The 21049-nt window shown below is 40.2% G+C and overlaps 3 protein-coding genes across 6 annotated transcripts; 1 reads left to right on the top strand and 2 right to left on the bottom strand.

The window, feature by feature from the left end:
• Positions 1–230: 230 nt before the first annotated feature.
• Positions 231–7380, top strand: rbsn (rabenosyn, RAB effector). Its single transcript, XM_008413974.3, has 12 exons — positions 231–371; positions 1640–1912; positions 2213–2347; positions 2477–2577; positions 2671–2716; positions 2806–2967; positions 3048–3310; positions 3415–3485; positions 3976–4062; positions 4138–4240; positions 4725–4829; positions 4911–7380. Exons 2-12 carry the CDS (start codon positions 1750–1752, stop codon positions 6003–6005), a joined length of 2331 nt encoding a protein of 776 aa, XP_008412196.1. The 5' UTR covers positions 231–371; positions 1640–1749; the 3' UTR covers positions 6006–7380.
• Positions 7381–8465: 1085 nt separating this feature from the next.
• Positions 8466–9937, bottom strand: mrps25 (mitochondrial ribosomal protein S25). The gene is made up of 4 exons (XM_008413975.3): positions 9699–9937; positions 9438–9544; positions 9265–9352; positions 8466–8909 (listed from the first exon to the last, which is right to left on the bottom strand). Exons 1-4 carry the CDS (start codon positions 9830–9832, stop codon positions 8720–8722), a joined length of 519 nt encoding a protein of 172 aa, XP_008412197.1. The 5' UTR covers positions 9833–9937; the 3' UTR covers positions 8466–8719.
• Positions 9938–10281: 344 nt separating this feature from the next.
• nr2c2 (nuclear receptor subfamily 2, group C, member 2) lies at positions 10282–21049 on the bottom strand. 4 transcript variants are annotated; one of them, XM_008413978.3, is made up of 15 exons: positions 20846–21047; positions 19292–19376; positions 18983–19078; positions 18655–18855; positions 18392–18497; positions 18141–18320; positions 17593–17749; positions 17208–17298; positions 16930–17075; positions 16556–16733; positions 15262–15383; positions 15002–15141; positions 13976–14113; positions 13733–13838; positions 10282–13331 (listed from the first exon to the last, which is right to left on the bottom strand). In XM_008413978.3, exons 2-15 carry the CDS (start codon positions 19355–19357, stop codon positions 13157–13159), a joined length of 1902 nt encoding a protein of 633 aa, XP_008412200.1. In that variant the 5' UTR covers positions 19358–19376; positions 20846–21047; the 3' UTR covers positions 10282–13156. The 4 variants fall into 4 exon arrangements, 3 of the variants coding, with proteins under 3 accessions (XP_008412200.1, XP_008412198.1, XP_008412199.1); XM_008413976.3 differs by having other exon boundaries at positions 15002–15383; positions 20846–21048; XM_008413977.2 differs by lacking the exon at positions 20846–21047 and having other exon boundaries at positions 15002–15383; positions 18983–19059; positions 19292–19382.

Below are 21049 nucleotides of genomic sequence, written 5' to 3' on the forward strand. Positions count from 1 at the left end.
AAATTCCTTGTTTTTGTGCACAAATTTGGCAAATAAAGCTGATTCTCATTCTTCTACAAGTGAAGTATGACATCAGCTCTATTCAAATGAATCCCTCTTTGTTTCCCCCATTCGAAAGTAATACTAAAACACATTTTTATATTTTTCTTTTGCGTTTCTTTTAGTCTAAGCTCAACTGCTGAAATTGATTCACGCGTCCCGTATCATTTGTCCTTCTTCTCTTCCCTTAGCAACGGAAGGCTAATCACATGATCAGGTGGGGCTGCCGACGCTGTTGGAGTCGACCTGTGAAGAAAAAATCAACCTGTCAACAACACGTTCATTCTCGGACACATTTGTGATCATAAATGATCTCCCCCGGTGACTAACGGGTTAGTACGTGTTTATGTACGAGTTGAAGTTGTTCGTTTTCGTGCCTCTTTGCGCTGTGGGAGAAACAAAAAGCAAAGCAAAGGAATATTAGCCCTGTTATGCTAACATTTTACTGCTGTCTTTATATGATGATGAACATTAAAGTTAGACGCAATACCAGATTGAAAAGGGACAAATGGGTTGTTTTAAAAGTGAGTTAGAGGCCCAGGTATTGTATCTTGTATTACTACACGCTAAAAGATGCTGTTACCGTGAGGGATGAATAGTGATGGGGAGACAGAGCTACATTTAGCTAACTGATAGATGAAAGTACAATAAAAACCTCTGTCTTAAATACATGCATGCCTTTTTAAACTTGTATCGTTTTGAATATAAATTCATTTAAATCCTTACACCTCATTCATAAAACTGCTTCTATATGATTTTACAGTTGTAATTATCAGGAGACTTTAATTATGTTACATTTGAGACGGTTTTAAATCTGGACGGTTTTTTTGTACTTTTATTTAGCAGAGGTGGGTAATTAACTGCGTTTACTTGATTAACTCTTTGAAAAAGAAGCTTACGGCACAGTATTGTTTAACTTTTACTCGAGTAATAACATGATAAAGTATAGCTACTCTTAACTGAGTAAAACTTCTGCCTTCAATACCCACTGTAAGTAAATTCCCTTAAGGTTTAACATGCTTGCTTTGACCTGAAATGGACATTGAAACATGCATAACAGCAGAGGAGAACAGAGTCCCAGTACTTACAGAAATGTAAGAGTAGCACTACTTCATCATATTTTTACTCAAGTAAAAGTAAAAAGTCATTCAAGAAATTATTCATGTAAGAGTAAATAAAGTGTTCTGTAAAAAGGTTACTTACGTACTGAGTATCTGATCAGAACATCTGATTTCATATTTAAACATTTTGTCATCAGACGGACAAGAACTATAAAATTCTGGTCTTTTAAAGGGGGGGAGATATTATGTAAAATTGACTTTTTACATGCTGTGGTATTATTCCCTCATCAAAAACATTCCTGGAGTGTTGCTTTGATTCTTTCACGCATGTTTGAGGAATCCTTGAATCTCATTTGGGGTGCCTAAGAACACTTGCCCTCACAAAGCGCCGCCTATTTTCTCAAAATCTCAGACTGAACTTTTCAGAAAGTCAGCACCTAAAATTTTTCATGAGTGTGTGTTTCGGTTTGGCACCTCAGTTTGCTTTGTTTCTCTGCAGCTTCTGGATTTTCTCCGCTAATGTCGTTCTCCTGCTTCAGGTGTTATGGAGCTAACTGAAGGTAGAGTACAAACCCTGTGACATGTTGGCCCAAGCAGAATCATGGCACCTCGGACCTCCTCCTAAACATCACAAGCTCGTACTGTCGTCATGGCCTCCAGCTATGCGCCGCCGTTTGAGGGCACAGGTGAAGTAAAGGAGGGCTTTCTCTGCCCTCTGTGCCTGAAGGACCTCCAGTCTTTCTACCAACTCCAGGGTCACTATGAGGAGGAGCATTCAGGAGACGATCGGCATGTTCGAGGACAGCTCAAGAGTATGTACAGTAGCAGATAATCTTAGTGAAACTGTGTGAGTGAATGGTTTGAACTGATTTCAGTTGAATTTGGATCAATTTAGATTCCATATAACTGTGAATTATCAGAAGTTGTTATATAAAAACGGCATTCTCTGACAGCAATGCTTTTGAGTCCAGAATAATTTCAGTTGTTTTGTCTTTGTTTTTGTTCTTTTTTTGCTGTTTTCTATACAGTGTGGCAGAAAAAATGCTGAAATATGACCATTTCTGTCCCATTCAGATTTATTTTTTTCCCCTCTTTTATTGCTATGTAATTAGATTTGGTTCAGAAGGCAAAGAAAGCCAAAGACAAACTGTTGAAGAGGGATGGAGACGACCGACCAGACACCGGCAGTTATGAGTCCTTCTACTACGGTGGGGTCGACCCATACATGTGGGAACCTCAGGAACTGGGTAATACTCTACTTCTGTAACATTTAATATATATAAAAGTGCAAATAAAGCAAAAAATAAAGGGACAATACACAATTGTTTGAATTTGTTACATTTATTAAGTTTTTCTGCTTTTATTTTCAAACACAGGAGCAACTAGAAGTCACCTGGACCTGTTTAAGAAACACCGGGCAGCGCGCATCGATCATTATGTTATTGAAGTCAATAAGCTCATCATTAGACTGGAAAAGGTTTGCCCAATAAATATTGCAAATTGCATATTTTACTTCCTGCTCTTTTCAATTTAATAACGCAACTATTAACTATACAAAATCATGTTTCAGTTGACGGCGTTTGACCGAGCCAACGCAGATGCTGCTAAAATTAGAGGTCTGTCTCTTTAAACCTCCAAAATGCTGTGGGCTTTCTGTCAGTCTGAACTTGTGTAGCAAACAAAGGATTTTCCTCCTCTTGTGCAGCCATTGAGAAGTCTGTGGTGTCCTGGGTGAGTGACTCCGATGTCCCCTTCTGTCCCGATTGTGGAAACAAGTTCAACATCCGAAACAGACGCCACCACTGTCGGCTCTGTGGATCCATCATGTGCAGGAGGTGCATGGAGTTCGTTCCCCTGCCTTTGGCCCGTACGTAGCAACACTTTGAAAATCTGAAGTCGTGTCTTGGGTCTGTGCTTTTTGCTATCTTTCTTTACACATTTAAACAGAGAAGCTCATCAATGGCACCCGAGAAGCTCTGTGTGTGCCTGGAAGCCCCAGTCAGTCCCAGTCTCCTCCAGCAGTGGGCGGAGGCAGTGGGATGGGCTCCAGGAGGGGCAGCATCACCAGCTTGAGCAGCGTAGCGTCCATTTTGGAAGAAAAGGATGATGAGAAGATCCGCTGCTGTCACCACTGCATGGACACTCTGCTGAAGAGGCAGCAGAAGTTGGAAGAGAAGGATCACGTTCCAGATATAGTGAAACTTTATGAGGTAGGTGGAACCACTGGAGCGCAGCTGATTCTCTTTGAGTTCCTTCCTGCCATTCATCGTTTTCCTTTGAGGCTTCCTGCTCACAGTCCTTGTCTTCCTGTCAGAGACTGAGAATGTGCATGGAGAAGGTGGAGGAGAAGGCTCCAGAGTATATTCGAATGGCTGAATCCCTCAAGTAAGCCCCATTAGAAAGTATTAATAAAAGAAATGATAATTTATTTGAAAGAAATGTAGTCTCACTGAATTCTCACCCTATGCAATTATTTGTGTATTTTTTCTTTTACTTTAAATTTGCCAGCAAAAATTCCGCCTGCAGAAATTCGTTGTAAAAAATTAATTATCAAACTTGTCGCAGTCAGAGGTGCAACTCTTAATAGCTACAGTAACTAGCTACCTGTTTGTCACATAATCAAAGTAGCATAATTCAATTGGCTAAAAGCAGTTGGACTGATTGTTTTGGCTTGAGTCACTATAAAAATCAGAGCATTTGAAGACAAGTTTTTGCTGGTGAATTTCTGCAAGCTAAATTTTTTGCTGGTAAGTTTAAAATTGTAAAAAAAATCACCGGATAAACATTCTGTACCATTTACTGATACTTTTTCTTCCATACATTTGTGGCTTAATTTTATTCTGAAATGACGACGATCTACTTCCTCCTTTCAAAGCGCCGGAGAAACCACATACAATCTGGACACTGCTGGAGGACTGAGGCTGGAAGTGCAGAAATACTACGAACTCATTGATGCTCTAAGGTACGTGCTGTTCGTGACAGAGGGTTTTTACAGCTGAACCAACTGAGAGATTAAACTGAATTATTTTCCTCTCAGTAAGAAGATTTTAACACTGGGGACGAAAAGTGAGCCGCAGCCACACCCGAAGGCGCTCCAGCTACAGAGGATGATACGCTACACAGCCACGCTGTTTGTCCAGGTGATACAGGGTGGATTCACACCAGCTGTGTTTAGTAAACACGTGCATTCACACACGTTTACCTAGAACACGTGGATGCACAGTTGAGCTCCGATGCGCCTACAAACATAGGTCTCTCTCCAGTTGAAGTGAACTCTGGTGCGGTTCAGATGCATATGCGAATGCCAAATGGAACCTCCAAAAGCAGGAAGTAAAGTATAGTGCAGGGCATTCTGGGTAAATGTAACCTAAATAAACTTGTGTGTCTAGCTTTAGCGGGAGAATTGGCTTGTGGTTTTACCGATGACAAAGGAGAAATCCTAAAAACCCAATTTGTGTTTACATTTCGTGAAGAAGGACAATCTTGCTTCACTGAAGGAAACACTGAAGAGGTTTCCTTCAGCCTAATTGAACAGTCTACCAGACTATCGCCATAGCGAAGACTCTTTATGAATGGAAAACATTCACTCATTTTCATTTTATTTTTTGGTTGTTGTTTTTCCAGGAGAAGCTTTTGGGGCTGATGTCTTTACCCACTAAGGACAAATATGAAGAGCTGAAAGAGAAGAGGAAACAGGACCAAGAGAGACGACTCCAACAAGAGAGACAGGTAAGATTCTCCACCTACTCCTTTATTTCCTTTCTCTGGGATAACAAGCCGCTAAATATTAAATATCTCCCTGGACAACAGGTGGCCCAGGAGAGTCTGAAAAGGAGGCAGGAGTATGAGAAAAACCGCCCACCGGCTAATGGAGAGCTGCCGCAGGCCTCTAGAGCCCCCCGCATGACCAAGGCTGGCGGCTGGCTGCCCTCTGCTGACTCCGCTCACGCTCGCAGCGAGCTGGAAGACCCCCTCTTGCAGCAGATTGAAAACATTCAGTCATTCCTCCGTCAGGCGCGTGAAGCTCAACGGACAGATGAGGTCGCCATGTTGGAGGAGAACCTGCGTCAGCTGCAGGATGAGTATGACCAGCAGCAGACCAGCATGGCCATCGCTCTCTCCCAGAAACTGGCGCAGGAGGAGAGCTTGCAGCAAGGGGAGCTGCAGCGCCTGGAGGAGAGGGAGAGGGAGGGAAGGGAGCAGTGGGGCTCCACTTTTGTCTCCACGCAGCCGTCCTTCACCTGGGAGCCCTCTCTTGATATCAACCCAGCAGGAGATCACCAGGTGGAGTCGGGGGTGGAAACTACGGCAGAGATCCCGACTCTGAAAACCGAGGCCAGTCCATCAGCCGTCAGAGCCCTCTCCTCGCTCACACCTCTAGAGGATTCTCCTCCAAGACTAAGGAGCTTAGGGGGGCACATAACCCCGCCTAGTGGTGAAGGACAGAGCAGCACTTCCCTTAACCCTTTCGAAGAGGAGGACTCCACTCCCATTGAGGAGGATCCATCCAATCCCTTCTTTGAGGACATCAAGAAGGAAATTTCCAACGGCAAGAAGGAATACAACCCCTTTGAAGAAGACACAGACAGAGAGGACCAACAGGCAGAAACTGCACCGAGCAACCCGTTCGGGGAGGACGACACAGACGCAGGTAACCCCTTTATGGACGCCGCTGGGAACTCGCCCGAGGCCTCCACCAACCCCTTCGACGGGGACGTCGACGACGAAGCTCTGCCCGACGTGGACATGATAGAGGAAGAGCTGCTGCTCCAGCAGATCGACAACATCAGGGCGTACATCTTCGACGCCAAACTCAGCGGGCGACTCGACGAGGTTGAGCTCTTGTCAGAGAACCTCAAAGAGCTACAGCACACTCTGCAGGAGCAGAAGAAGAAGAGGCACTAACACACCCTGGCTCCGATCACCTGCTATTTACCAAGTTGTCTGAGGCTCGCACACTTTAGGAATGGTCAACCCTGTTTACTGCAGTTTGGATGAAGTCTGATCCATCACACGTTAATTAAAAATGTGTACCTAGAGTTACGGTCCCTAATTTTCTAACATCTTTTTAGATCATTTAGGGTTGCATAGGGCTGAGCTCAAACCCATGCATGAGCTTAAATTACAGAGTAAAAATGAATTTGTACAGGCACACTTACGGAGTTGTAACAATGCAAACACGAACAAAGGAAGACAGCAGAATGTTATTAGAATGAGTTGGATGATGTGGTTTAGTTCTTCAGGTGAAGCTGTGAACAAAGTCCAAAAGTTTTAACTCTGCCTCTGTGCATTTCCAACGGCGCCAAGAACAACACTGGGAGTGAAGGGTTAACTTTTAGGTCTGCAACTGTAAACGTCTTAAAATTAGAACCCAAACCCAATAGGTTTGTATTAAGAGTTAAAGGTGCATTACATCATAAAGTCATTTTTACGTGTACATGCTAAGAAATTTAAGCTTAGAACTGTTTTTTTTTCTACAATAACAGTGACAGAAATAGTTGGAAATTAAAATCTGCACTAATGATTTCTTTCTGTTAATCTAAACTCCAACTGTGTCTGAAAGTTTTGATCAAACGAATTAGATAAACTGCTTTTTATGCACTTTGCTTTAAGGGAAAAAAAAAATCATTTGTGATTCCACCTAAAGCCAACAAAGACAAAAAAAAAAAAAAATCCTGTCCTACTGTGACCCGACAGGGTGAGGTGATGTTTTGTTTCGTTTACGGTGAGCCTCGTGTGGCTGGACTCGTCTTCCCGCTCTCCCGGTGCATGTCATCGCTTTCGATTTTCAATCCAGAGTTTATCAGAACAGCTCACTCGTCCTGCGCGAACTTAACACAACAACACTGTTTAGCAAGGAACACTGTAGACGGCCGTTAATAAAGCGTCAGATGCTCAAGTCTCCGCGTCTAGAAATTATGATTATAGAAAAGTTAAGACACTTGTTAGATGTATGCTAACACTACATGAATGCCAGCAGTATTATGATCCAGGGCTGCTATGTTTGCTCCAACTTGAATTTGTTGTTGTGCTTTCCGTCAGGTTTTCCATTTTATTCACGTTCATCTGCTAAACTGTAACATCTGCAGATCATGAGAAACCTGTGGCAGAGATATTTTTGTGACGTTGTGAATTCCTTACATGTATGTTAGCAGTTGATTTTAGTTTTGAGGTAATTGCAACATGCCTACATTAAAACAAGGAACTGCACAATGATTCACAGCCATCACTTTCGTAAGAGGAAGTTTCTTCAACACAAATAAATTCATCTGTAACAATATTTTGTGATGGGTTTTCTGTTTTTTTGCTAACTTTGTTTCTAATCTCCTGGCAAGTAAAAAATGAAAATAAAAATTACATATGTAATTAATTAGAATGTCACTGGATGGGTTTTATTTCAGAAAAATTAGGTTTCAACATGAAACGGGTATAGACCCATCACAACCCAACTTGTGTGTTTTAAACATTCCTGCCAATAACACAAGATTCATTCTCTTAAAACATAAAAATAGAGAAATATTCAAGCTAACCCAATCATGGGGATTGCAGTTGAAATGAGCGCTCAGTAAATAGACATCCTCCACGTTGCTGGAAAGTCGGGTGGAAGGTAAAAGTGTAGTAGAATAACTTGCACAGAAATAATTAAAGCCTTGAGAGAATTGTGACGTAAAGAAAATTCAAGAGTCGGGGGAGATTGGAAAGGTGAGAACTTCAGCTGGAGTCAGAGCTAAATCTGTTTTTGTGGGAGTCACACCTGTACCAGAGAAAATGAGAAAAATGGACTGCTGCAGAGTGGTACAAACTAATCTTTAAACTTAATTTAAAAATCAAAGTCTAGAGAACACATGGAGAGGCACAGGGTCTCAAGATGCCTGAGGTTCAGTGTGAAATTTCCAAACTTGGTGATTTCAGAATCATGTTGGAACATTGTGCTTTTTCTAGTCCAAAAACTAGAAAGTACCAGGAAGTATTGCAACGCTTCGTGCTTCCCTCTACTGACAAGCTTTATGGAGACTCTGCAGGAAAGTTTAGAAACACCAGAATCAACAATGCAGAATAGCTGAAGGCCATTACTGTAATTTGACACAAATATCAGCATGTAGCAAACTTATGTTGGTCATAACTCTTATTTGAATTTGTGAAATAAATTCTTCTGATATCCTAATTTACAAAGATGCACATTATGACTAGATTAGATTAGATTGAAGGAGTTCTCTCAGAGCAGTGGAGAAATAACTTTGACATCACTAAATGAGTACAACAGAACAGCAGATGGGGGTTTCTTTGTTTCCAGGATTGGCAGGATGAGTCAATATGGATTATGCATGTGTCACACCATCACTTGCATACACGAGACTGAAAATCTTTGAGTGTAAAACTTTATCCCAGCAGTAACGCAAACATACATATTAACCTGCACAGAATTTCACATAAATTAGCTGTTGACAGTTGGATGTTAACATGTGCATTGATGAAAAAAGTCTGTGTGAAAATGGTGGAGCAGATCATCGTGTGTCAGTGCGATGCTGCAGCTTCTGGCTGGAGCATATGTCCTTTAATATAGCCATCACAGCCAGATAAATGTCCAGAGGAGATGGAAAAGTGAGCCGCTCGGCCTCTCAGTCCTGTGACTGTGCCATCTTGGCTCTGTATTTGCCCGTCATCTCCTTTGGCAGCGGCTTGGTGCTGGGACACGGCACTTGGCCCGCCACTTCACAGATGCACTCCCTCAGACAGTACTTCTTTGGGCCGAAGTTGGCAGGGTGGGATGCCTGCATCTCGGCTTGAGCTTCAGCATGCAGCACTTCACTACAGAGAGAGGAGAGGAGAGCAGAACAGCTGCATTAACAGGCTGCCTCAATATGAGTTGTTTTTTTTTTTGTCACGTCAGAGCTGAATATTAGCTTTTGTCAAGGCTGATAAACTGAGTGACGTGTGCTCTTGTCTTCCCCATCTTAAACAGTAAATACAAACATAAGATTATCACCCACTTCTCCAAAGCTCTCACGTGATCCATCTTAAATCTTCCCTTTAATATTAAAATATACATTTATATGAAGCCTTTCGTCTCATCTTCAGTGCTTGTTCACATCTGTAAATAAATACAAACTCATAGCAATTGCATGAACACCTTTGAGTGCCATAAAACACCATCCATACTTACTCTGATTTACCCAAAATCTTCTTAACATGCTGTGAAATTTGCTTGCAGTCCTTTCCCTCCACATCCACCAGGACTTGTTCACCATCATCTAAACAGAGACGGAGTCAACCTCAAAGTTAAGACGGCATCTAAAGCAATCCTTCACCAACATGAGAAATCACACACACACCCACCCAGGTAAAACTTCAGGAAGGGCGATGGTGTCATATTCTTGAACATCATTATTTGGACCCACGGATTCTTGTACTGAATCTGCGGGATGTTGAAGAACACAAACTTCCTGGAAGACATAAAAGAAAGAGTAAACATCTTAAAACTATGCAGGACCTTATATAAATTGTAATACTGCCGATGGATTAAACTATATGTGACTGCTGCAGTGTAATGTGGCTGTAAACCTAGTGCTTGTGTGATGCTAAGCCGTTAGCTCTGACCTTGCTCCCTCGCCGAGCTCTCCATGCGTGTTGTAATTCACGGTCATGATCTTCACCTTCTTCTTAAAGATGATGTCGCCCTTCTGGAGGTATTCCAGCGTCCTTCTGATCGGATACCTCCCTTTCATAGGCATGTTCACCTATTTACAAATCAATCTTATTTGGAAATCACACAAGCACACATACGCGGTGCTTGACGCAGTTTGATGACGTTCCGCTACGTCAGGTAAACACCTCGAGCTGACGGTACTTGTAGTTTTAATAAATTCGCAGTGACATCACTTATTTTCCCCTTTTCGTCATACATTTTGCCACCGTTCTTCAACTTCACTGTTCCAACTCACTTGAATCAAAATGCTAAATTGCCTCCTTAGCATATCAGCAGGTTTTGCACAGGTGTGTTGGAGAAGGTAAGCATCCAAAAGTTGCAGGGCTGTGGCAAATGACTTGAGTTGCAAACTCCTGGCTTATGAATACTTTTGCCAAATTAATCATACTTCTGAAACTTTCAATTAATACATTTTGCTGCAAGCATAAAAATAACATAAATCTCAAACTACTTCAAAGAACAACATCAGGCCTGTTGCATTAAATGAATAGATGTTTATTTTAGTTGAAATAAGAGGCATTGCTTCAGAGAAGCTGGCCTTCTACTGGAATGCAGAAACAAGAGTTCAAGTTGTTAACACATTTGATTTATATCAGTGAGGTAGAAATGTAGGGTTGTAACCATCTTGGGAAATAAATGTTTAAAATTCACCATTCAAACTTCTGGAGACAGAAAAAAAGAACAGAGTAGATTCACATAGTATCAAAAAAATGTTAACCAAATGATGCCACAAAAGAAGAATGATCTATGCATCTGGAATAGCTGCTAAAGCCACAACATTTAAATCAATATTTCACATACTGCATTTATTAAAATGTGCTTAAGCAATTTCTTCATGCATGACAATGCACTATAAAAATGACAACAATGCTCCTTATTAGGGCTCACAGAAAGATTATAAAACCCTGTTTAAAAACAACATGCGCTCATTTTAATGTCCGTTACATGTACAAATGTTGTTGTCATTTCATCACCGGTGCCGTTTTAGAAAGAGTCTTTTCAGGTTTAAAACCAAAACATTACAACTGATGTTCATGAGACACAAACCTGGCTGACTTATGTACATCCCCGTTACCATTCATGTTGCTGTGGATGTTTATTTAAACATATATGCAAGAGGGTAAAGCCAATGCATATCTCAATGCTGTATTCAAGACATGAATGCATTCAAGGCTGGCTTTCCACAGAATCTCATTGTTTTTCAATCAGGGATACCTGCCCAAAAAGTACTTTAAGTACACTTAGTATGCAACAAGCAAATTTGTTCAAAACAAATGAATGTTTTCAAAAAACATACAAAATATACAGTTTTAGTCAGCCCAAATGCAGTGGAACACCACAGAAGCTGATTAATGTGCAACAAAATACCAATGCAAACATAAAGTGTAGCATAGCTACACATTAGAAGGAGTTTTAAACCCAAAGCTTTTAAATAATCGTCTTTAAAACATTCTAAATTGATTGAAGACAAAGATAGACGTGAGTGTGTGTCTACAGAGCTGTAACACTGATGGGACAGAAGGACAAAACATAACTGATTGTCAATAAGGAAAAAAAGAGGAGGAGGTGATTGCACAGATTTTAAAAACAGCCCAAGTGTACCTTAATAAATGCATCCACATTCAAATACACCAAGAAATGTCCTTTATGGTTAAAAAAAAAAAGACAACAGCACTGCTCAGACCAAGGCCTTCTGCTAGGAAGCAGGTTCAAACACATTTTCTCTTAGAGGACCAGTTTAACTAAAAATAGTTTTGAAGATTACATCTCTGTGAGTAGGAAGCTCATTATCAACTCAGCAAGCCTGAGTGATGCAGGATACAAGAGTGTTAATATAAAACAGATGGAGCGGTAATTAAAATAGACAAAGACAAAGAAAGGAAGGAAGGAAGCTGGCAAAAAAAACACTAGGGATGCACTAATATGAACATATGAGCTAATATCAAAATCCGATCTTAATATAGCTTTTATGGCCAATAACTCATATATTTGCAGATATTACATACATCACATATATGTATTTCACTTTCCTTTCGACACCTTGAAAAAAAACAGCCACACCGCTGACTTCACCAGAGCTTCTCTGCTTCAGGTAAACTCATCACAATCCTGCGCTGCATCGCCATCATTGTCACATGACAAAGTTCCTCCCCTTCTCCTCCAGAAACAAATGGCAACAAGATGAAAATAAATCTTGTTGCCATTAGTTTTTTTGTTTGTTTGTTTGTTTTTTTAATCAGGTTAATGCTGATTAAATTAATAATGTTGACAGATACTGATGATAGCACCCAAAACAATTGCTGGGAATGTGAAGATTAGTGTGCATTTCGATCTCATATTCAAATGATCACTTATACTACAATGATGGAAAAAGAATGAGAACAATTAAAGGAATAAGGGTTAGTAATAACAGCTACAATTTTTCTCAGTATAGAGCAATAATATCACTTTATTTTCTGTTTTTCTAATATTATGCTGCCCGAGTGTCTTCTATGAGTTACCATGGTGATAGATCCAGGTCAGAAGTGAAACAGCTTCATCTTAAACTGAACCTGAAACTAAATTTACCTTGATACACCTGCTTCATAGTTCAGGCCAACGGTATGAACATGGCTGATCTGGGTGTAAGTGTCGTAAAATAAACAGAATAAGTTAAAAGGCCTCCATTTAGATTATACGTAACAACTGTGAGGCTTGTTAATTGGCTTTTGTTAAAATACTTGGACAAAAACATCAAAGAAATAAAAAACAAACATACAAAGCCAGTTTATATATATTTTGATGTGAAAGTGATTTTAAATTTCTTGGCTATTAGAGACGTTTGTGTTTGAGTCTGAAACTTTTGTCACAAACATGAAACGTACCGACTGCAGAAGTGCTGGCAGCAGAAAAAACCAAAACAATATGATCCTCCTGTAGGTTTACATAATCTGAAGTTTACATTTCAGGCTGTGTTTGGTATTTTATTTGACATTTTGGGATCGAAGGCTAGTACTCAATATTACACGCATTTGATCAACATCACAGAATGTAAGGCTTATTTAAACATTTGACAATGAGGATCAAAGTGCTCAATGAAATGTGAAGAAAATATTAAAATAGACAGTTGAGAAGTTACAGCTGACTGAATTTTTTTTTTTTTTTGCTCATGTAGTTAAGAGCGACTCACAGCATGAAGTGCAGAAAACATTCCTGGTCATCCTGGTTCTCCAATGCCATGTTACGCCAAATCCGGCAAGTAATGTTAGAAAACAAAGATTTGTAGTTCAACTACAGCCCTCTAGAGACCATGTACCTGAAAATGAGATTTACAAACTTAACTGACACTTTTTAGGTCCTTGGTGTGTTGTCATTCTGTCGAGTCCGAGTCCTGGCTGTTGTACTCCGCCGTCTCCATCTTGAGGATGTAGGGAATGATGCTGTCAATAGAGACGTTGCCTATCAAGCCAGTGAAGAAGAGTTCCTCTGTGATACTTGAGTTCATTAGACGAAGGGCAGGCAGACGTGTCAGGATGCGCGTTAGTCTGAGGGAAAAAAGATTATTTTAGTCAGATTTTGTCCAAAATCATCCCTGATGACTTATTTCAGTCAAAAATACCTGAACAATTTCTGCTTATATTCATGAAAGATTAGGTCAGAACCATACACAAGCATAAATACAGTACACCTGAAACCATGTCTGAGGTAACATTATTTATTCCCTTATGTTGACTCTCTTATTTTAAAATGGGAGCAATAATAATGACTGTAGTGAGGTTGTTTTTTGACATATTTCTATATTTTATACATCTATTTGAAAGTGAAGGTATGAAGAAGCCAGTCTGGTTCTGCTGAATGATTCTTGTTTGTTCTGAGTGACCAGATTCACTTTTAGTTTGTTTACTCTTGAAATAACTCATGCCATGAATTAATATCATTAACTGACCTGTATGTGTCTTCGGGATATGTTTTTTGCACATAGTCTTGCAGCTCCATGAGGGCTTTCTCTTGGAACTTCTCAACCTGGCCGCTGCTCTCCACACCTGGGTGATCTGATCATCAGAAAAAACAACAAAAAGAAAACAACTGAAATCTATAAAAAAAATAATAATAACCTGATTGTGTAGGTATTTTATATATAAAAAAATATGGTTTAAAGTAAGTTTCTTGTATTAAAGATAGTTCTCACCAGGACTGAACAACACAATAGCCTTAAGGTAGGCGTATTCGTAGCTGTCGGTCTCCAGCCGTGTCATGCTGTTACAAAACTCCTGGAACTTCCAGATGTGCTCCATCACCTGCTTCACCCTCTCTCCAGAAAGTTTGTCTGAAAAGAAAAAAAAAAGAAAAAAGGGAAACTTCTAACATTTCTGTATAGATCCCATGAAACAAATGTAATCATGGAGTTCAGCAGGGTCCTGGGCTTGGATTTCTAGATTTAATCTTATAATGTAAGGCTTTTGATGAGCAAAAAATGAGGTACACGGCTAAGCTTTTTGTATGAAGCCAGGTTAAGTTATTGTAAAGTTAGACAATTATGCAGATTTTACAAAAATAAAAGGTCTAAATGACTTGATTTTATACTTTGACATTCAGATAAATTTTACATGTTTTTTAAACTGCCCAAGTAGAAACAAGCTGTCAAATATTTACAGAAATAGGTTTCTGGGGCTTCCTGCTTTCATCTGGAAATGGTCACCAAAATAAAAAAATAAACAAAGTGATGCAAGACTTATGCATCTTCACAATAACCTAAAAAATGTGGAGTGAGTGTGGGCCACACTCATCTGGTAGAAATGATTGCATTATCTCTTCAGCATAGTATCAACTACCAAAGACCCCTGTTATTGACAAATGCATTTAAACAAGGCATGTAGCAGCAGGCAAACATCTATGACATGCAGGACAGTGGGGCCTGTGCAGCTAGGTTGGAGATCAATGTTACAGAAAATATTGCATCTTTCAGGCTTGTCATCACAGAAACAAACTTCCCAGAATATTAATGTTTTAAGCTGGCTGATAATCAGGGGCACACACTGTCATGTTCATACCTGGGGAATGGGGCACACTACACAACTCAGAGGCTAAGACATGCAATATGTTAGCATTTAGTGCAAGCAACAACAGCTACAATCTAATAAAAATGACATTTCTTTGCTCCTGTTTTCATGTTTGTGTCCTACTGTGAGATGATGACGGGGTCTTTGGTCCATACCGTCCTGGACGCTGCTTTGCAGATGGTTGATGATGGCAGCGAGGATGGTTGACAGGTTCATCACGTGAGCGCACTGAGCAAGACCCAGGATGAACAGCTCGTTCCAACAAGCTCGCACCAAGCTTGTATTTGCCTCCTGACTGGGAAATACATAAACATGTAAGACATACCACAAACAAACAGGAGGTGGCAGCATTGCAACATGACAGGGATAGTTGACAGGGAAACTTTTGTTGTGCAGATTTCTTTTTCTCCCCCACCCAAGTGCTGAGAATGCAGGAATGGAGCGTGCCCAGTGCATGGAGAGGAAGAGGAGTCTGGACGCCGACTCACAGATGTAGTGTACATTCAGATACTCGGGCATGGGGCTGGGCATGGTCAGCTGGAGCAAACAGAAACAGGAGCAAGAACATTAAAACCGGAGTTATGTTAAAATAACATAAGAAGTATGGCTGCTTGATTATCTTTGCAGTCGATTATTCTGTTGATTATTTTGACGATTAATTGATTAATCGCATTTTTAAAAATTAGCACATTCTGCAGATTTTTCATTTGTAATACGTTAAAAGGTGAATGTAAAAATATTTTCAAAGAAGGGTTTAATATTTTAAGGACATTTATACATTTTTTGTACAGTTTTGACTTAAATCCTGCACTGAATATGTTGTTCTTTCAGCAAATGTTTTGTTTTTTGGAGTATTTACATTGCAGTTAACAATTAATTGATTACTAAATTAGTTAATGATTATCTCAGTAATCAATCCATCGCGATTGATCAGTTCAGTCCTAATAAAAAGCGAAAAAATCAGTTTTGTTCTGATATCCTCCTGACTACCAGGAAAAATAATATTGTCCAATCACCATTTTTTTTAATCCCACAATCTTTGTAAGGTCATTGCTATAGATTAAGGTCTGAAAATATTTTTTTGGGAAAAAAAAAGTTATTATTTTTTAAATATGATGTGTCCACTATAGAGGACAATTTTTCAACTTTTAAAAACTACAATAAAATACAGTCAAAATAATTCATAGAATGTTTTAATATGCTGCTAAAAGACTTATTTAGAATATTCCAACTAAATTTTAAGCCAAAATTTGCACAATAAAAAGTTTTATGCACTTACTCTGTCTCTTCCCATAAAATGTGTTATTACTGATGAACGCCCTTTTTATGAATTAGAAAAAGGTACGTACAAAAGTCCCACCCCTGTGGTATCATTGAAAAGCCCTAAATGTCCTCTCCAGATACCAAAAGGAATTAATTCAGTAGAATGCAGAGGGTGGTTTAGAAATGTCCTCTACAGAGGACAAAAATGAACTACTGATAGTCAGGAGGATATAAACAATTAACCATTAAGAATCATTTCAAAAACCATGTATATGGTTCGACTCTTGCCTGGTGTCTACATCAGCAAAAAAAACAAACAAAAAAAAAAAAAACACGACATTGCCAGCCTACAGAAGAAGACATTTGTCATAATCTCAGAGTTTATTAAAGGTTTACATGCGTCCTCTTTTCCATCTCAGTGGCTTTAGAAGACTCCCTCCACTCACCTTGAAACCAACATGGCTGTCGGTGAGCAGCGGTCCCTCCACCTCAATGATGGGCGTCTCTTGGTCTCGTCCAATCAGCTGGATGGTAGTCCCACTGACACACTGCAACTTCTCAGCCAGGTTCTGTTCTGCCCCTGCTTCAGGTGGGTTGAAGACTTTGGCCAGAGTGTCAAAGGCACTGCATTGAAGTACACACACACCCACAACATCTTTAACTCAATTAAGAGCATAATCTATAGCAACAATTAATTAAAAAAAGAGAGATTTCCCTCATTTTAAACTACTAAATCTAATTACAACAAAACCATACAAATATTTCCTGAAGGACCTGAGATGAACACGTAGCTAAAATACTTTGAATATGACCAACTGACCGTGTTATCTCGCTTGCAGACTGCTCCTCCTGCTGGCTGTCGGAGGTATCACCATTGTTCAGGCTCTCTTTCAGGGAGTCGCTCAGGTTGGCAAGTGATGTCACAACATTGGCGAGCGTCCCCAGGTTTCCGTGCTCAGAATCCATCTTAAGCAAACACATAATTCTCACATTATGGCATCAACTTCAGCCAAAAGACATTGATGCTGGAAGTTATTCAAAGAAGCAGAGAACAGCGTGAGGCAGCAGAGCACCGTGTGTCTTTATGATCAGATGTACCTTGGAGTCTGTTGCCAACAGCAACGTCCCATCAGCCTGAATAACCGGCTGCTGGATATTAACCAGCATTCCCTGGTCCAGCAGGCTGGATCTGTACAATAATACAATGATAACTTGAGTAAATACAAAAAAGCAGTTTTCACATTATGACTTCATTTATTGCAAAGAATCGCTAAGAATATCCAAACCAACGTGGCTTTATGTAAAAAAGTAATTGCATGGAGGATTTGGATAGCTTTTGTTTCCTTATAAATAGAATGATCTCTTAGGTTATCATTGCTAATTAATTAATAATTGTTTAAACAAGACATAAAAAAGAGACATTGATAATTAACAAAATACTTGTTTGCAGCGCTCTATATGAACAGGTCTCATTTCTACTGACCTGGAACCATCTGTATCCGTATCAGATATAAAGGTTGGCGTAGCGATGAGTGGGCTGTTGAGATCCTTGCGGATGTAGATCTTCTGGGTGGAGGCAGCACAGTTGGAGTGTCTTTCTCGGGGAACAACGTCGATGGGTTTCCTCTCACTCTGGACAGCTAAACATTTACACCAAGCAGAATGTTGTTACTATTGTTTTTCTTTTTTGAGTAATACAACAGCTACTACTACTACAGATAATAATAATGACACATGACAAGTCAAGAAGAAATTGATCCTCAGATATTTTCAAGGCATAAATACAGTGAAAACAATTAAAGATCAACTGCAAAGAAAGTTAGTGCTTTTATCAGCAAAATGGCAAAAAGACCTGGTGGGCTCCTGCTTTAAAATGTCTTGGTGGTACCTTCACAACTAGGCATTTACTAATCACTCTCTTAGAAAGTATAAGTAAGAAGAAAACAATGTTGTTAAGGCTCCCTTAATCCAACTAATTACATTTGTTTAACTGAAACAATATTTAAGGGCTCAATCTGGATGCAAACTCACAATCAGTTTTCATCCCCATCTTAAGGCATTTTCTCAGCCGGCAAAACTGGCAGCGGTTGCGGTGATGTTTGTTGATGACACAGTCCTGCTTACTGCGACAGCTGTAGGTGAGATTTTTCCTCACGCTCCGCTTGAAGAAGCCTTTGCATCCCTCACAGCTGACAGCTCCATAGTGACGCCCTGAAAGCGCACAGAAGTGTTTGAGTCCTGGTGCCGACAGAGTGAAGCTGAACAGCCGAAAGGTAGAGTACCTGAAGCTTTGTCGCCACACACCACGCAATATTCCACTGGCTGAGATCGACTTAGATCTCCTGACTGTCCCAACAAACGCTCCATTGACACTGGATCTGTAACGATCTGAAGGGAAAAGGCAAAAGCAAACTCATATTTTACAAATTTCCCCTTTAAATGGTCCACATAAATTAAAAAAACAGTAAAAACATTCAAACAAAGGATGTGCCAGCAGATTTCTCAACATTATGGAGCAGGAGGGTATATAGTGGAACAAATGTACCTGTATCCTTCCCGGCATCAGGCTGTCTGCAGCTGTGAAGATGACCTGCTTCGAGTTGTGAGTCTCCGGTGAGGCCAGGATAACCTTGCTCGCCCCTGAGCTGTCGGCCGTTGTCAGGATGAACTGCTGCTTTGAAGCACTGGCCGGGTTCATCGCTGTCACGATCTGGATCTTCTGACCCGTCTGCTGGTCGGTTACAATCTGAAGAGTCCAGGGGCAGAAGAGGGAGGAAGAAAACCTGTGTGATTATTAATGTAAATAAGTAATAAAAGCATAGAGATATGTTACATGCAGTATCTGCATGGTATTGCACTGTTAATTCGATTACCTGTATTTGCTGTGGTGTTGTGGCAGGCTCTGCAGAGATGACCCGAAAGCACTGGGGAGACTCACCCATCACTGGATCTGATGGAGAGCATGACCCCTAACCCAGTTAAGCACAAATAATTTTTTGTCAGCTAGCAAACACAAAAATAATTCTTAAATCTGGAATTCATAGAAACATTATTTCCGTGGAAGTATAGACAAAAAGTATTGTGGAGTGTTATGGATTCATAACACTTTATGAATCCATTAAAAGAATTTGACTGTGTGATGTGAAACAAAACAGGAAGAAAGCCTTTTTCTGCACACTGACCTCTGCCTCATGCTCAGAGTCTGATTTCTGCTGAGAGAGCAGATTCAGGTTGGTCGCCATGATCATGTGGAGTCATTAGTGAGGTCTGCAGAGGAATGCAAGAGACTTTATTCAACAACAGGTTTATTTATTTTTTTATATAATCCAAACTAAACTAGGGTGTGACATATGGGTGTTTTATTTCATAAAGGCTGATAATAGTTTTGTTTTGAACTTGTTTCTGAGCGATCATTTAGACTAAATTACACCAGCTATGAGTTCCCCCAAAAAAGGTCAAATGTGAAACTGCAGCAGTTTTTTTGAAAGATACTGACCCACTTTGTGGCTATTCTGAACACATTCAGTACTAAAGCTCAAGGCGGCCAGGTTTGATTCTATTGGCTCATGAATATACAGGAGTATCCCTCTGCATCAAGAGACGATTGACATTTTGTTTTATTTTTTTTACCCTTAAAAGTCTTGATACAAACAGATGAAAACACAGAGTAACAAAGTAACCACTGCTGCTTTTGCAAGCATTTCTGATATATCAGGGGCCAATGGAACAAAACTCAAAGAATATCTTTGTGTAATTCACTTTCATACCCCTTTTAATTTATCCTCATTTGGTCACATCACAACCTCAAAGTTGGGGAAAAAACTGTATAGGATGCATGTCACCTAGAATAAATACTCATATAGTTATTATTACAGAGAAGATATTACAAATTCTTGCAGATGAGTAAAGGAAAAGCCATAGAGGTGGAGATATTTACTGAAGACTAGTTGTAATCCTCAAAAATCAATGTGAGGTTCACAACGCATTTCCACGTCTTATTAAGTACAAAAAATGTTCATCATTTGCGCCTTTCTGTAATCACATATTTTCATTTTTACACCTTTACATAACCTTTATTAGTCAGCGTTACTTTAACAAAGACTCCAGCTGCAGCTGATTAATGTACCTGCAGTGGTCCACAGGGAGGAGCGTGAGGCTTCATGTTGTTTACAGATTGGCTGAACAGTTTGTCCATCAGTAACTTCACTCCAAACACAAAACAGAACAAAATGGAGAAGCTGGCGTTTGGCCAACATAACCGCAGACGTTATAATTGGTATAATAAAACGTTTTTCTTAATAGGCAGTGGAGTGGGTGACATCTAATATTCTCATTGGAGATGGGGGGAAAAAAATCATCTTTTCCAAATAAATCTCTGACAGACATTTCCATCCACTCGTGTCAGCTGGATGGCAAAGGTAAAAGGGTCGAGTTCATCCGGTGTTAGCTGCCGCTGCTATAAACCAATGGTAGGCTATGCAGCAGCAGCTAGCGGGGTCTGCCTCTGAGATTCACAATGCAGGGAGCACAACAAATCAACAGCGTTGTCATGTAGTTAATAATCAGCTAAGGTGTCTGCGCCGACAGCCAGACTGCGCGCAATTTGTTTCTGTTCATCCCCGGAGTTATTAAAGCACCCGCGGCCGGACAGGAAGCTAAGCAGCTAGCTGCTGTTTGTGACCCAGCGCTGCTTCTTCATAGGGCTTTAATGCTTCCAGTCCAGGACTGACACTCACCTCAGAGGGCCGCCGCTCTCAGCTTTAAGGCGCTCGGTTGTTTTATAAAAAATAACAATTATTTTCTTCTGTTAAAGGTCATAGTTCGTGACCCCCGCACCAACAGCGCATTGATGATGATGATGATGATGATGATGTTTTTTTTTTCCCTCTTCTTCTTCCTCCTCCCTCTCAGTCCGCGTGCCTAAACCCCCCCACTCCAAA

This window comes from Poecilia reticulata, chromosome 7 (genome assembly GCF_904066995.2).
Source record: "Poecilia reticulata chromosome 7, P_reticulata-male-v2, whole genome shotgun sequence".
Lineage (NCBI taxonomy): Eukaryota > Metazoa > Chordata > Actinopteri > Cyprinodontiformes > Poeciliidae > Poecilia > Poecilia reticulata.

Bases quoted from the DNA above. Each gene is read 5' to 3' on its own strand.
- nr2c2 (XM_008413976.3), bottom strand. From the start codon at position 19,357: ATGATCATGGCGACCAACCTGAATCTGCTCTCTCAGCAGAAATCAGAC. The intron at 17,299-17,592 runs GTCAGTAGAAAT...ATTATTGTACAG, and splicing joins ACGGATACAGATGGTTCCAG to ATCCAGCCTGCTGGACCAGG. The intron at 16,734-16,929 runs GTCAGTTGGTCA...ACTTCAATGCAG, and splicing joins TCTGCAAGCGAGATAACACG to TGCCTTTGACACTCTGGCCA.
- mrps25 (XM_008413975.3), bottom strand. From the start codon at position 9,832: ATGCCTATGAAAGGGAGGTATCCGATCAGAAGGACGCTGGAATACCTC. The intron at 9,353-9,437 runs GTGGGTGTGTGT...GTCTCTGTTTAG, and splicing joins CTTCCTGAAGTTTTACCTGG to ATGATGGTGAACAAGTCCTG. The intron at 8,910-9,264 runs GTAAGTATGGAT...CTCTCTCTGTAG, and splicing joins AAGATTTTGGGTAAATCAGA to TGAAGTGCTGCATGCTGAAG.
- rbsn (XM_008413974.3), top strand. From the start codon at position 1,750: ATGGCCTCCAGCTATGCGCCGCCGTTTGAGGGCACAGGTGAAGTAAAG. The intron at 2,348-2,476 runs GTAATACTCTAC...TTTCAAACACAG, and splicing joins GTGGGAACCTCAGGAACTGG to GAGCAACTAGAAGTCACCTG. The intron at 4,830-4,910 runs GTAAGATTCTCC...CCTGGACAACAG, and splicing joins GACTCCAACAAGAGAGACAG to GTGGCCCAGGAGAGTCTGAA.